Source organism: Octodon degus, unplaced genomic scaffold, assembly GCF_000260255.1.
Source record: "Octodon degus isolate 3935 unplaced genomic scaffold, OctDeg1.0 scaffold00094, whole genome shotgun sequence".
NCBI classification, from domain to species: Eukaryota; Metazoa; Chordata; class Mammalia; order Rodentia; family Octodontidae; genus Octodon; species Octodon degus.
Window position 1 is genome coordinate 10,260,199 of NW_004524670.1, and position 15,032 is coordinate 10,275,230.

Below are 15,032 nucleotides of genomic sequence, written 5' to 3' on the forward strand. Positions count from 1 at the left end.
CTATCTATCTATCTATCTACCTATCTATCTAGAAGTACAGAAGTAAAATGTAAAAGATTGAATAATTTGGGTCACACTGAAAATTATAATTATATCAACAATAGCAAACCTTTTGGAGTATGTGTGCCATTGTCTCACCACCACTTGATTATATGGTACATTTTGAAAAAAATCTTTTTGACCAAAGAAATGCTACAGTTTGTTGTTCTAACCATAGAGTAGTAAACCGATGCATAAATACACATGTATTTGTTATTACTGTAGCACAGCATACAAATAAAAGATGTTTATAAATATGTCTGAAGAATACTACTAGAGTTTTATTTCCTTCATCCACACTTTTTAAAGATCTCTTCTAGGTTATAAGATGGAAAATAAAAATCCATCTTCCATCTTTTAAATAAACATTAATATTCATATCAAAATTCAGAGAAGTAAAAAAATTCAGATAAATATATAATGATGAGGTTGTGTTTGATAAATTGATTTCAATTTTAAAAAGATGATAATGGTCCTTCAGTGGTGATAAAGGTAACTTCCAGCTACAGCACTGTAGTGAACTTGGTGGTAGTCAGTTGATTTTGCACATATTCCTGGAGTTATGGGGTTGGAGGTGGTATAACCACTTTCCATCACAGACTTAATCTGTATCGCTAAATGTTAGATTTTTGGTGCTCATAACTAAGTCTGATATCTAGTAGGGGTTCCAGAACTATCTGTTATATAAATATATTTAAAAGTCTTCTCTCACGTATACTCTATATTCTCAATGCAAAGCTAAAAACCAATCCATTTTCACAAAAGTCTTAAAAGATTTTGCTGTGGTTTTGAGTCTAATGAAGAAAAGGCCTTATATATTGCGGCTTAAAAAAAAACAAAAAACACACATTTAAAGTTGCCCTTGAATTAGAGAGTAGATTTTTTTTTTTTTTTTTTTTTTTCCAGAACTGGGGATTGAACTCAGACCCTTGCACTTGCCAGAGAGGCGCGTATTCCACTGAGCATCTCCCCTGCCCCGGGAATAGATTCTTATTCCTGTTCCCTGCTGGGCTTATTGAGAGGACTTATCAGTGTGCAAGCAGCGGATGCTCAGGACAGGCTAACTTTCACTGTCTAACCTTTATATCTATGAGAGGAGTAATGTAAAACTGCAGTTTAAGCGGTTATCCTACCTTTTGCCTAAAAATAAGAAATGATAATACATTTCTTTAGGTTCCGTTTAGATCTTTATTTCCTAAAAGAAACTGCATATGCATTCTGAAGTAACTTTTTAAAATTTTTTTGTATTTAGTACATGGTCTACAGGATCTCACTACATAGATTGGACTCATAGTGATTCTCCTGTTTACAGCCTCCCAAGCACTGGGATTATAGGCACGCACCCCCAAGTCCAGTCTTAACTTCCATCTCAGTGTGACCCCTGCCCCCTGGGGCAGGGCTGGCATGGCAGGGCCGGGGTTCGAACTTCCGGCCCCTGCATCTGCCTAATCTGCTTTAATCTGCTGAGCTATTTGACTGACCCTCTGAAGTAACTATGTAAAGCAAGACCATATTTTGTTACAATTTGCTTACTTTAACTTAACATGGACGCTAAGATAATGCCACAAAATGCTAGAATACCTATATATTAGTAAAATACAAGACCCTATATATTGGAAGGATTAATAATCACCTTAATTTTTTTCTAGTATTCACTACTTACTACTTTTGCTACTTACTGTTTTTGGACAATGAATATGAAGCACCTGTGTCAAAATCCCAGCATCAGGCCTAGTGGTGGCTCTGTTGGTGGTCAAAGTTCATTGGTCTCTTACCTCCAGAAAGCCATTCTCAACCTTGGGCGGGTCACTGCAGGACACGGGGTGGCATGTGGGAATTGGGTTGCTCCAGTGTCCTGTGGCCTCACAGGTGGTCTTCTTCTCCCCTTTGATGAAGAAGCCCTTGTGGCAGCTATAAGCCACCATGGCTCCAAAACTGTAGTTTGATCCGCTCGCATAGCCATTCCGGATACTCGGAGGCTCTCCACACCGCACGGGGATGCACTGAATGGCTAGGGGGGAAGGGTCCCACTGCCCACCCTTCACGCATTCGATCTTTGCTGAGGTGTTCAGCACAAAGCCTTCCATGCACTTAAAACTCACGACTGAGCCAGCCGCGAATTTTGCTTTGCTCCCAGATTCCAAGATGCTGTAGGAGACAGATGGGGGTCTCTCACAGAACTGAGCTATACAGTGAGGCATGGACTGATTCTCTGGGGGAACCCACTTGCCCTGGGCATTGCACAGGAGCTGGGAATTGTCCACCAGGCTGTAGCCATCGGAGCAGTAGTAGATCGCAATATCACCGAAGAGCCGATGGGCGGTCTCTGGAGAGGCGTGGTCCACATTAGGGGGCTCATCGCAGGAGACTGCCAGACACTGTTGATTACTTTCACTCCACCTGCCATTGGCCAGGCATTTAATGGTATCTGGACCAGCAAGGGTATAGCTGTGAGATACAGAGGAAAGGGGCAATAGATAAGTATAATATTTGAAGGGCTGGGGAGATAGCTCAGTAGAATAAGCACTTGCCTGACAAGTACAAGGGCCTGAGTTCCATCCCTGGTTTCACCAACCTCTGTTTTAAAAAAAAATAGTTACTATAAAATAAAAAAATAGTTACTGTATTAATATGAACCTTATTGATCAAGTGGCCTTCTTTCGAGGCATATAAATGCATCTTAATATTAATGTGTATTCAGAAAGATGAATGTGTAACTCTTCCTATTTAAAGGACTCTAGTAATTGTTAGAGAATTTTAAAATAAAAATGAGATTAAGCTATGTTTCTATTTGACTGAACTCAAAATTGAAATTCCATCTGTCTTTAGATGCTTTTAGTCTGTTGATTTTAGCACTAGTCTTTAAAACAAGTTCCAAAACCCATATTTATAGCCAGGCGTGGTGGTACCTACTTCTAATCCTAGCACTTAGTAGACTGAGGCAGGATTGTCATGAGTTTGAGGCAAATCTCATCTAGGGAGTTCAAGGCCAGTGTGAATTCATAGCTTTGCATAGTCTGTCTCAAAAACATAAAAGAACCGTGTTTACCTAGAAATATCTCTTAGTTATACATTTATAGGCAACAAACTTTAAAATAGTGATGGTTATGGTATGTATCTAGATCGCCTCCCAAAGACTTATGCAGTCATGGGAGCCCTTCAGGCTTTCAAAGATTATTGAATTTAGAGTGTGTGATTGGATTACAATCTGATGCTTGGATTAAGGGTATGAATGCTACACCTGCCTTAGGGAGGCAGCCTGCACACAATATAAAGGACAGAAAGAGTCTTGTCTTTCTCTTCCCTGGCTTGCTTTTGCTGTCTTCCACCTCCACGAACTGCTGCCCTCTGCCACACCACCCTGTCTTGGAACCAGCCAGTTATGAACTGAATCCTCTACAAACTGTTAGCTAAATAAACCTTTCCCTCTTTCACTTTGGGTGTCAGTTCAGCAAATGAGAAAAGCAACTAAGACACAGATCATAATTTTAGATCAATGTCTCCAAAACCTTCTCTCATGTGGTACAATTAAAAGCTGCTTTGCAGATGAATTTTCTATTTAATCAGTATGAATTTTGCTTAATGACTCTCTTTATGCACAAGGTACTTTCACTGATAGCTTGCAAAAATCTTGAAGTACTCACAAGTACTATCTCAAAGAAGAGCAAAATACTAGGGCATGCAATACTGGAATACTGATATTTAAGTCATGCTTATTTTCATTGTCATTATGTGATTGATAAAAAAGATGACAGTCTTGAAGGAATATCTAAAATTTGGCCAGTATCATTTTTGATACTAATCGAAGGGTAAAGGGGCTAAAATATTTTTGGACCTCATTGAATCAGATTTCTACAAACTGATCTATTCATTTTATAGCTTAGTGAATGGCGCTTCAGACAGAAAAGGTCACTTCTACAAAGGAGCACAGCTCTATGGAATAGAGTTGGAATCTGAATTTGATTTATTAGACCCAATTCTTACACATTTCCTATAATAACACTTTCTTCCTTTCTCTTTTGCTTTTTTTTTTAATCTCTCTTCTCTATCTCTTACCAGTGAAAGATTAGACCATCATTTGGTGCCCTATGACACTCTGTCATGGTATCACTAGAGAATTTATTTGATCCATCCATCAACAAAGATATTTGAGTCATTTGTCACGAAAAATTTCACCCTGAGGTTTTGCTTCATAAGATGAGCTATTATGCAGAGATTGTAATTCATCATCATTGAAAATATTTATGAAATCTATAGGAGACAGACTGAAAGACAAAGCATCAGCAGAGATAGGTATGCACCCCACCTGTGGCCATATGTCATGCCATGAATAGACAAGATCTCAAATTTAACACTCATAGACATGCCCAGTAGCTGTGTCCCCCAGTCAGGCAACTCATACCTCTGCAAAAGCTCAGTTTTTTATATAAGGATATGAAGTTAACAAATTTTTAGATTGTTTTTATCTTACAGAATTCAAGAAACTGTATATAATAGCATATTAAAAGCATGATTTTATTATTAAAAAACCATTAGCCTTGGTTTGGGTGAACAAATTTCCCCATTCATGTGTGAAGACGCTCTAGTGCAAGTTCCATTCATCGTGACTCCTAATATTTTGCAGCAGTCTGCATCACTTTCAAACAGGCATCACTGTGTTCATGGATCCCTTGTGATTGATAGCATATTGTGTTCGTGGATCCCTTGCTAATGATAGCATATTTCACTGGCTGCAGTTCATAGACATAGTCTTAGAAATCCCTGACTTCTAAGAACCCATTGAGCAGTCTGTACATTTTCTTATTTAATGTGACCAGCTGCTTTGCAGAGAAGTATGTGCCTTCGGAACTGTCCTTGCTCCTCAGAGTATCGTGAGGACACAAGAACTGTGCCTTACAATTTAACAGCCCTCTGTTATGCCTCTGACCTTTAACCTTCTGAAAAATATCCACCAATTCCAAAGCTGTCCTATACTTTAATGGCATATTACCATTCAATGCATAATTGTTGAATATGAATTTAAAGAATGCATTTTCAATACTAGCCAAGCTTCCTTAGAACCTGCCATACACTTCTTCTGACTTAAGAACTTGGATTTTCTTTGTGGCTTTCAGTTAACACTCAGATCTTCATTCAGTAACTCTTTAATGACTTGTTATGGGCTGCAGCCACATCTTCGGTCCACAGAGACGATGCCAGTGTACTTGCTAACATCTGTGCTGCCCACCCACCCCACTAGTACCTGGGGCGTCGCAGGCCACTTCACAACCACAGTGCTTGAGGAACAGAGGAGTGATTGAGAAGGAAGTTGACAGAGCTCACTCAGGGTAGATATGCAGCATGAGCTAAGAAATGAGAGTGGTTATGCCAGGGGCATATCAGGAACTTACAGGTAAGAGCAGCATATTCACACTTTGAAAAGTGAGGGACAAAAGCCAGCATCTGGTGTGTTTTTGACAGGTGAATGTGCTGTGTGGTGGGTGAGGACGTGGCAGGCATCGATTAATTGGAAGCAGCATATGAAATACATATTTGGTCTCTGGCCCTTGTTCTTGACACAAATCCCCTAAGGCCCTTGTAATATCCTGAGTGTTAAGGGTCCCAGTGCTTTAAATAGCTACATAATGTAGTCCATGAAGAACAATGAAGAAGTTTATTAAAAATGAATATATATCAGGCAGTCTTTTAAGCTGTTCATGAAAGACACATTTCCCAAATGACACAAAGATGAATTAATCATTAACTATTATCTGCATAGCAGTATGATTAATCTGTGGTCAAGCTATGCACTATTTCAGCAATATAACTGATGAATGATGAAATCGATACACTATTTCATTATATTAGAAATCTAAGATTTACAAGGGATATATTAGGAATCACTTAGAGAATGATAAAATTATGTACATATGATGAAATACGCCCATAAATGCTGGCTAGCGAGGCAAGAAATATTGGCATCAGTTCAAATGTAATACGATGAAGGAATATTAATTAAATTCTGTGCCATGTTTTGTATTCTCATTCAAGAGGCACTCAGGACACTTTTGCATATTTCTTTTTAAAATTAGGCTACATACAGTATAAAACAAATTGTTTTACCCTATAAGTCCAAGGAAGAACGGCCTGCCAAGGACATAGGGATGCTTTAGAAGGACCCGAGGATGAACTTCTTGGGATATATTTTCATGTTTCTGGATCACTTGCCCAAAAAAGCCTTTGAAAATGGGCAGAGTAATTTTCAGATACAAATTTGAGGGATTTAATTCATACTCTAAGTGGAAGCGTACTAATGGGCATGCCCTGCTCAGCTTAATAGGAAATCTCCCAAGTGAAACATTAGCACTTTTTCTAAAAGAGAAGAACTGTGCATTAAACAATTACAACTTCATTAGGACAACTGTATCAACAATGAATCCGGCTCTCAATTAACAGCAACGATCAAAGCTTTTATCTTACCATATCCAGTAAGTAGATTTAGGACTTTATATTTGAGAAAGACCAGAAGGAAAAGAAATATGAGTAGGGTGTGTGTGTGTGTGTGTGTGTGTGTGTGTGTGTGTGTGTGTGTGATATCAATAAGCTCTCCTCTCTTCTGAGATTCACACCAAGGTTTATAAAGCTAAAAATGAATACCTGTTCCTTATTATGCCTAAGATGTTTGAAATGCAGTGAGATAGTGAGGTTAAGATTGATAGCCCAAATCGTTTGATAATAACAATAAGCTTTTCTTCTGGATGGTTAACAACCTAAGTTTGCAGACCAAAATTAGAGAAAAAGGAGGGATACAAGGAAAGCCAACATTTTGGCCCTAGCCTTCTAAGGTCAATTAAGACACAGGACATATGAGAACTTGTACTGTAACGTCATGTACCTCGGTAGTGTCCCAAATTTTCTGATCAAGAAGATTATGGGGCCAAAGAGGAAAGTGATCGATGACATAGAGTGGGCCTAAGGAGAGTCACATGGGGAGAAGACACTCTCTCAGGCTTTCACAGAGAGCACATTGGCCAAGCATTGGCCGTGACTCATCCACATGGCTGCCCTGATAAAGGTTCTACAATCTGAGGTACAGGATCTCAGGACAAATCCTGAGGGCATTTCACTGACCTTCTCAGACCAAAAAGCTACAACTCTTGTTGCATAGGTCCTGCTTTACCTTGGTCTTAACCATCCAGCAGAAAAGTATGAAGACGAAATTATAAGAAATAAAGCCATGCTGTTAAGTTGAGATGTGGGGGACTCAGGTCAATAATTTCTGACATTGCCAGTTAAACAGAAGACCCAATGCTAATATGGGCTACTGGACTCTTTTGGAATATTTTGCTGAGTTTACACACCTATAATATTCAATAACGGAACTTAGAAAAAATGGGGTATACAGATGAATGTCCATTTTGTATCTGTGTATTCAAAGTGGTTGGGATAGATATATAGTTACATTCTGTTAATGAATAGAATGATTTGTTCTAATGGTGTTTGTAAGTAGGATCACAAGTCCGCATCTTGTACAGCAATTAACCACAAAGAAGAATATATGCAGTGTATTATTTGTTGAAAAATAAAAAAAAGCTAAAAATGAAAAGGAAAATTGCAAACAAATGACCACTTTTACATTTGCCTAAATAACTAAAATACTCTAATGCTCGATGGTTCCGAAAAAAGTTTGGAAAAGATAAATTTTGGATGAAAGATGAATTTGGAGAGCCAGGTGAAGGGCAGGATGAAGAAACACAGCTTCTTGCCTCTTCCCTGTTCTCTCATCATCATGCCGCTCTGCTTTCCTGAGCTCTCTGCCTTTTCATGCTAAAGTTGAGACTGGCGAGGAACGCAGCTCAGTGGCACAAGTGCCTGCCTGGCAAGCTCAAGGTCCTGAGTTCAATTCCCAATGCGAATAAATAAATAAAGTTGAGACTTGATCTTGCTCCTATAATTCAATGAAAGGCCAACGCAAAGGACCACCAGTGCAAAAGTGAAAATCAGCAGTGGCAGCAAGAATGCATAAATATACCTGCAGTGAATAGGTCAGAATGGCTGGCACAGAATACAGAGGAGAGAGAAGACAGTATTTAGGAAGTCAAGATAGCAGATAAGACTGAAGCTCACCCGGTCTATAGCATTTTAGGAAGTGGAAGGTGAAGTCAAGACAGGTCACAATTTTTAGAAGTCATACTTCGATAACAATGATGCCATACTAATTTGATGGAAGAAGAAAAAGTCAAAAAAGCATGAGAACCTCTACTACTGGCTAGAAGATAGACTGAAAAGTCTCCCTATATGGAACTTACTGAAATAACAAACATTATTTTAGATTCATAGGTGAGGTGATTGAAAGGAAATCTCCATGTTCCAGATGTGAGAAGGAAGTAGGAACCAGAAAGGGTAGTCCATAGATGAATGCTATCCCTGACCGTGGATTAGACAAGACAAGAAAGTACAGAGGATGTGTACAAAACCTTGCAGTTGAATAAAGCAGTAATACTTCGAGTCTCTGGCTAGATCCACTTCCTGGAAGAACATTTTAAGAAAGAGTGAAATAGTGAATTTCCACCACAGGCTCACTGCTATATTATCTGGGTCCTTGGGTAGAAAAAGTTCCCACTAAGGTAAATCTGAACCTCTTGCAGGTTTGAGATTAGAATTTTTAGCCCTCACTTTGCATGGGAAACCTTCAAACTGATAAATTAATACAAAATTGTGTTCTCAGCTAGTGATATTCTTGAGGCACCTGTTTAAAAACCTGGGTCATAGGATTGTCATTGATAAAAGGTGATAGATAAAAAAAGCCTTGTCTGCTATAAAGATATGATTTGAAATTACAAAACACAAGCATATCTTTTATTGTGAATGGGCTACCAGGCAGAACAAACTGTAAGATTAGCATCCCAATAAATGAGCTTATAGAAGAAAATAGTCTAAACATCTAAACACATGATGAGGCATGTTGAAATAAAGGCACACAATTCAAAATTCTATTAAAAATAAGAGGGTATAAAAAAAGAAAAAAATGTTTGAAAAGTAGACAAATAGAAATTTTAGAAATAAAAATAAAGAAAATAAAATTTAAATAATTAATGAGAACATTCAAAGCAGGTTACAAATATTAGAAGAAAAAACTAGTGGACTGGAAGATTGAAATGAGGAAAGTACTCCAATATAATGCAAGGTGATAAAGTGATGGAAAAAGGGATGTGTAATAAAGGTGAAAAATAAAATAAAAATAGAATAGCACACAAGATTTTCAAGAGGAGGAAAAAAAGTGAGGAAGAGCAAATATTTGCACTGAAAATGTTCTAAAAATGGTAGAAGACATGCTTTTTTAGATGTACAATGATTCTTTTTTTTATGTATTTAGTACAGGCTCTACAGGGTCTCACTAAGTAGATCAGTGATTCTCCTGTTTTCCGCCTCTCAAGCGCTGAGATTATAGGCACACACCACCATGCCCAGTCTCAATGGCTGTCTCAGGGGACCCCAGGGGAGGGGCCAGCATCACAGGCCAGGAATTGAATCCCCAGCCCCTGTATGTGCTTAAGCAGGCACTTTAATCTGCTGAGCTAACTGGCTGGCCCTAATGATTACTAAGATGAATGACAGTAATAAATATACAGTTAATTGTATCATAGTGAAACATTAAAGAAACACATACAGGTTAAAAAATAAGCAAAGGGGAAAAAGTTATTGAAAGAAAAATAGCAGCTCAAGAACATTTTCAATCTCAGCTCTATTACTGTTATCTGGACCATGTCACCCTTAGTTGTGGAGGGTTGTCGTAAGGTTTGTAAGATACTTACCAGTACCCCTGGCCTCTGACTATTAGATGAAATTAGTGGCTTCCAATCAGTTAGGACAACCAAAAAATAGTCTCAGACTTGGCTAAGTGCCCATGGAGGGCAGTGCTGCCATTGGTCAACATCCATGACATTAGACTGATATTAGAAACTCAAGAGATATTATAAGCCAACTGAATAACATCTTCAAAATACTTATGGAAAAACTTTCAATGTAGACTTGTATTCCCAGATAAAATATAACTCAAGAGCTAGGGTAAAATACTATTATTTGTAGACAAAAACTGTATAACTTAACAACTCTTACTGAAAGACACAAAGGATATCTTAAGGAATTAGAAACCTTACTTGGCCCCCCCAAAAGGTGGATGGCAAAAACAATAGTGGCAAAAAATTAATAAATATGTAAGTAAATCTAAGTAAATATTGACTATATTTATAGATGACTAATTTACACAGTTGTGAATGAAGGGATGAATAAAATAGACTGTAATAAGACAAGTAAGATGTATTTCAGTGTTGAGATGATAAATTACACCCTTGAGTACTTGAATATGATCTTGGCATATGGAAAATAATGCCTTAAATTTGACTTGAATTATAAGGAAACAATAGATAAATATGGCTATATTAAGATAAAAATTATATGATGGAAAACACCATAGTCAAAGTGAAGAGAAAATCACAAATGAGCAGACCTTAGTACTTTATGTGATAAAAAGGATGATACTTTTGAATGCATAAATGACAACTAAATCAGTAAAAAACATAAAACCAGACAAATACAGACAATTCACTCATGGAGTAAGAGAATTCAAATTCCAAGAAAACTCTGAGAATTGCTTGGCCTTGCCAGTGATTCTGGGGGCAATACAGTAAGACAACCTTAAACAACTACCATACTGGAGATGGTGATCAAGCTTTGCGATGCTGATGGAGGCCAGGATGTGAGGTGAGAAGGTTTTCGTGGCTTCGGGGTGTTGGGGGCCTGGCCACTTTGAGAGGCCATTTGATCCTACCTCGTGAGATTACAGCTATGTACAGCCCGGCAACTCCACCTGTCATCATGCCTGAGATGCTATTTCATACATGGCAGGAAGCAGGTACAAGAATATTTTGGCACTGCATATATCATTCTTACAAGGAAGTACTAGGGAACAGTAAAAATGAGTTCAATTGGCCATAAGCAGGGAAAAATGTACAAATAAAAGGGCATGTGAAAATCAAAGTTTAAAGAAGAAAATGAAGCAGCATACACAATATACAAAAATCAATAAAATACATAGACAAAACATGCACTTGTTATTTTGAAGAAGTTAGAAGAGTGATACAATGGCTTCTATGTATATCTGCAGCATTGTATGTCTTTTAGCAAAAGAGATGTAAGGTAACTATAGAAAAATTTAACATGGGGCTGGGGCGATTGCTCAGTAGAATAAGCGCTTGCCTGGCAAGCACAAGGGTTTGAGTTCAATCCCTGGTTCTGCATTTAAAAAAAAAAATTAACATATAATTTGATCAGAAGTACTTTCCCCCTCGTTTGCTTCATCCCTCCCTTCCCCTCCCCATCTTTCCCTTCCTCCTTCTCCCTTCTCCCTCCCTCCCTCCCTCTCTCCCTCCCTCCCTCTCTCTCTCTCTCTCTCTCTCTCTCTCTCTCTCTCTCTCTCCTGTATGTTTCAAATGCTTTGTTACAAATTTGACCAGAAAAAAGGAATAAGGAAAAGCCTTTTCATCCAGTGTAGCACTCTCAGAGGACATCACAGAGAGGACCGTGTATATAAAGGGACATAATATTCTTACTCTCATTCAGAGTTTTAATTTCAGAAAAATGAAAGTATCTTCCAATAGATGACACTTTTCTTTCAAGTAAAAAAAATATACTGGTAATAAAGTAATGCTTGAGGAGTCTGAACTGATCTTGATATATACATAGAGAGCAAGATTAATTTTGGGTAACACAGGTCTCCATCTGACTTGGTCTTTAACCCCAAAAGGAAAAGTATAACTAAGATTATAAAGAGTAATAGTAAAACCAGAATCTCAGTTATTCTTCTGTCATTGCTGGGACAAATACCTGACACCCAAAATGAAGGAAAGAAAGGTTTATTTAGCTCGCAGTTACTGGAGATTCCTGTTCATACTCAGCTGGCTCCAAGGCACAGTGGCACAGGGCAGAGAGCAACCTTTCATGGCAGTGGCAAAGAGCAGGAACAAAATGGAGGAGCAGCAGCAACAGTGGCTACAGAGAAGAAGTCTGTCTCCCTTAAGTTGCATTCAGGCTATCCTCTCCAGGCTGGGGGAAGTACTCACACCTATAATCCCAGCAGTACTAAAACCCATAAGCCCAGTGCATCATGAGTTAATCTCAAACTCTAGAAGTCCCTGCCCCATGACTGCGTGAGGCTTTGAGGGGACAACCAGACATAAAACATAACACAAAGCTTGACTAAATATAAAAAAGATACAGTTTAGCCAACCAGTACCTCTTTGTTGGAAACAAAATACCATATTTATGATAGGTAGAGTAATTCCATCTGAAACATGGGGTGGATTCCTGCCCAGGGCCACAATTGCACTATTTATTGTGTTAAGATTCTGATTTGTTTGCTACTGACTGGTCAGCCCCAAATGGTACCCAGTGGCTCTATAGCCCTGGTTGCCTGCAGGATGGATAGGAAGGTAGACATTAGGTATCCAAGGGTCCAAGAGTGCTGGAATAGGACTGCAGATCTACGGGCTAAGTTCCCAGTCTTGAGACGTTGCTGGATGGGATCACTGTTCCTCTGATTCAATCATCTGCCTGCTATCTTTATTTCTCAAGTAGAACTTGATGACATACTGTATCCCATGAGTCTGACTATGCACAATCAGCTCTGAATGACACTGCAGAAGGTGTTTCATTGTTAAATTCTGAAGTAAAAATGAGGAGAGAAGCCATTCTACAAAATCAAGTGGCCCTAGATAGTTCCACAGCTGCACAGGGTGGACCATGTACCATTATCATAACAGAGTGTTGTGTGGATATTCCTGACAACTCTGCAACTGAGTGCTCTGCATGGCAGGATCAACATTCACAAAACAATGAATACCAGACTCTTCTGAAAACTTTAATGATTGGCTGGCGTCCTGGTTCCCTGGAACAACCTGATGGGAAAACAAAACAAAACAAAACAAAACAAAACAAAACAAAACAAAACAAAACAAAACAAAACTTTTCTGGCTGATAGTGGGCGTTGGAATTTTTGTCTGTTGCATGACTCTTTGTCATTGTAGGCTAAAGTCTTGTATTTCCTTGCTCTATATTTCAGACTATCAAAAGATGATCATTCTTCAAAAGATGGGACCCAAAGTTCCTATGTTTCCCTTAGATCAATCAGAACTTTCAGCTAGGCAAGATTAATGCCTCTGCTCAACCTGAGACAGCTACTGAAGAAGTGGCGGCCAGACTAAAGCACCTGTTTAGGCAGAGCTTAGGGACCGCGGTTTGATCCCTGGTGTGCCATGCTGGTCCTGCCCCCGAGGCATGCTGAGATGGCAATTGAGACTGGGAGTGGTTGTGTGTGTCTGGAATCTCAGTGCTTGGGAGGCTGAAAACAGGAGGTTCACTACAAGTCCAATCTATGTAGTGAGACCCTATACTAAATACATTTTCTTAAAAATGCTACTCAAGATAGAACATGGGGGCCACGTTCTGGGGACCCCCAGATCCAGCCCTAGCCCAGGCCTGGTGAGTGTGTGGGAGAGCTTCTGGCTACCCTGCGATGGTGGGACCTGCTAGTCGGAGCCCAGGCGCAGGGTGGATGAGACCCTCTTCCACCAACTTGGGACCCCCCCCACTCCGCAGCACCCTCTAACCACTCTGCAGCAACCCCCCCAGCCTGCCGAGTGAGAATTTCTGCCACATTCTGGGGACCCCAGATCCAGCCCTAACCCAGGCCCAGTGAGTGTGTGGGAGTGCTTCCTCTCCTCCCTACTCCACCTTGTCTCCTTCAGACTCTGCTCAAGTCTGGCATACGGGCCTAGGGTGAAGCCTTGCAGCTGCAATCCCTGCAGAGAGTGTAGAAGACAGAATCACCCAGCTAGTCCAGGAGCAGAACATCTTTCCAGAGGGGCACAACAGGTTCACTCCCAAGGGCAGCAGCAAGAAGGAGCTGAGCACAGCAGCCAGACCCACACCAGGCGCAGCTGGATAAATCCAAACTTTGTAGATCTGCACCTGAATTTCAGTAGGTACTAAGGTTATAACTGCATCAAAGCTCTACAACAAAGGTCAGAAGACAGCACTACACAAAATGACAATGAGAAGGAGCAAAATGCAATCTCAGACCGCAAGCCCACCCATAACAAGTGCAGAGGACACTAACACAGAACAAATTGGGACTCAAACAGCTATAATCAATGAATCAACAGCTTCTGAAATAAACAACTGCAGAAAGGTAGAGAGGAACTCAGACTGGAAATAAAAAAAGAATTCCCTGAATTAATAACATCTGCAGTAAAGAATTAAATGCAGAAACATATGGAGGAAACCCAGTGCCCACCCAGAATAAGTGCAGAGGACACTAGCTCAGCTGAAATGCATGAATTAATAGCATGGATAGTAAATAAGCAATAGCAGAAAGTTATAGAGGAACTCAGAATGGAATTATTTTCTGAAATAAAAAAAAGAATTCTTTGAACTCACAGCATCTCAAGTAAAGACTCAACTACAGAAACATAGGGAGTAAACCCAATCTGAAAATACTCTGCAATAAAAGAATTAATAACTGCTTCTAAAGAACACATTGATAAAAAAAATAGAAGAGATTAGAAAAATGATGGATTCCTTGAATGAGCAATACAGAAAACAAATAGATCGCATGAATCAGAGTCAAAGAGATATAGAGGAACTTAAAATCTCAATCACAAGCTTGAAAAACCGTTTGAGTGAAAGTGAAGACAGAGTTTCAGATTTTGAATATGCTGGTGCAGCTAGTGAAAAGATAAACAGTCTCTTAAAAACAACTAGGATGCAGGAAAAAATAATTCATCACTTGCAAGATGATGCACAGATGAACAATGTGAGACTAATAGGCACCAATGAGAAAGAAGGAGTCAATACAAATGACATTAAAAAAATATTGGCAGAAGTAATAGCAGAAAACTTCCCAAATGTGAGGAAACAGTCTGACATTCAGGTAACTGAAGCATACAGAACACCAA

The 15,032-nt window shown here is 39.3% G+C and overlaps 1 protein-coding gene across 1 annotated transcript in view; it reads right to left on the reverse strand.

Moving 5' to 3' along the window:
- The window catches only part of Svep1 (sushi, von Willebrand factor type A, EGF and pentraxin domain containing 1), a 217,470-nt gene that overhangs the window by 41,948 nt on the left and 160,490 nt on the right, over positions 1–15,032 (reverse strand). Inside the window, exon 37 of the mRNA XM_004638106.2 lies at positions 1,815–2,487. Coding sequence (XP_004638163.1) covers positions 1,815–2,487 — 673 coding nt within the window. The remainder of the gene's footprint in view (positions 1–1,814; positions 2,488–15,032) is intronic.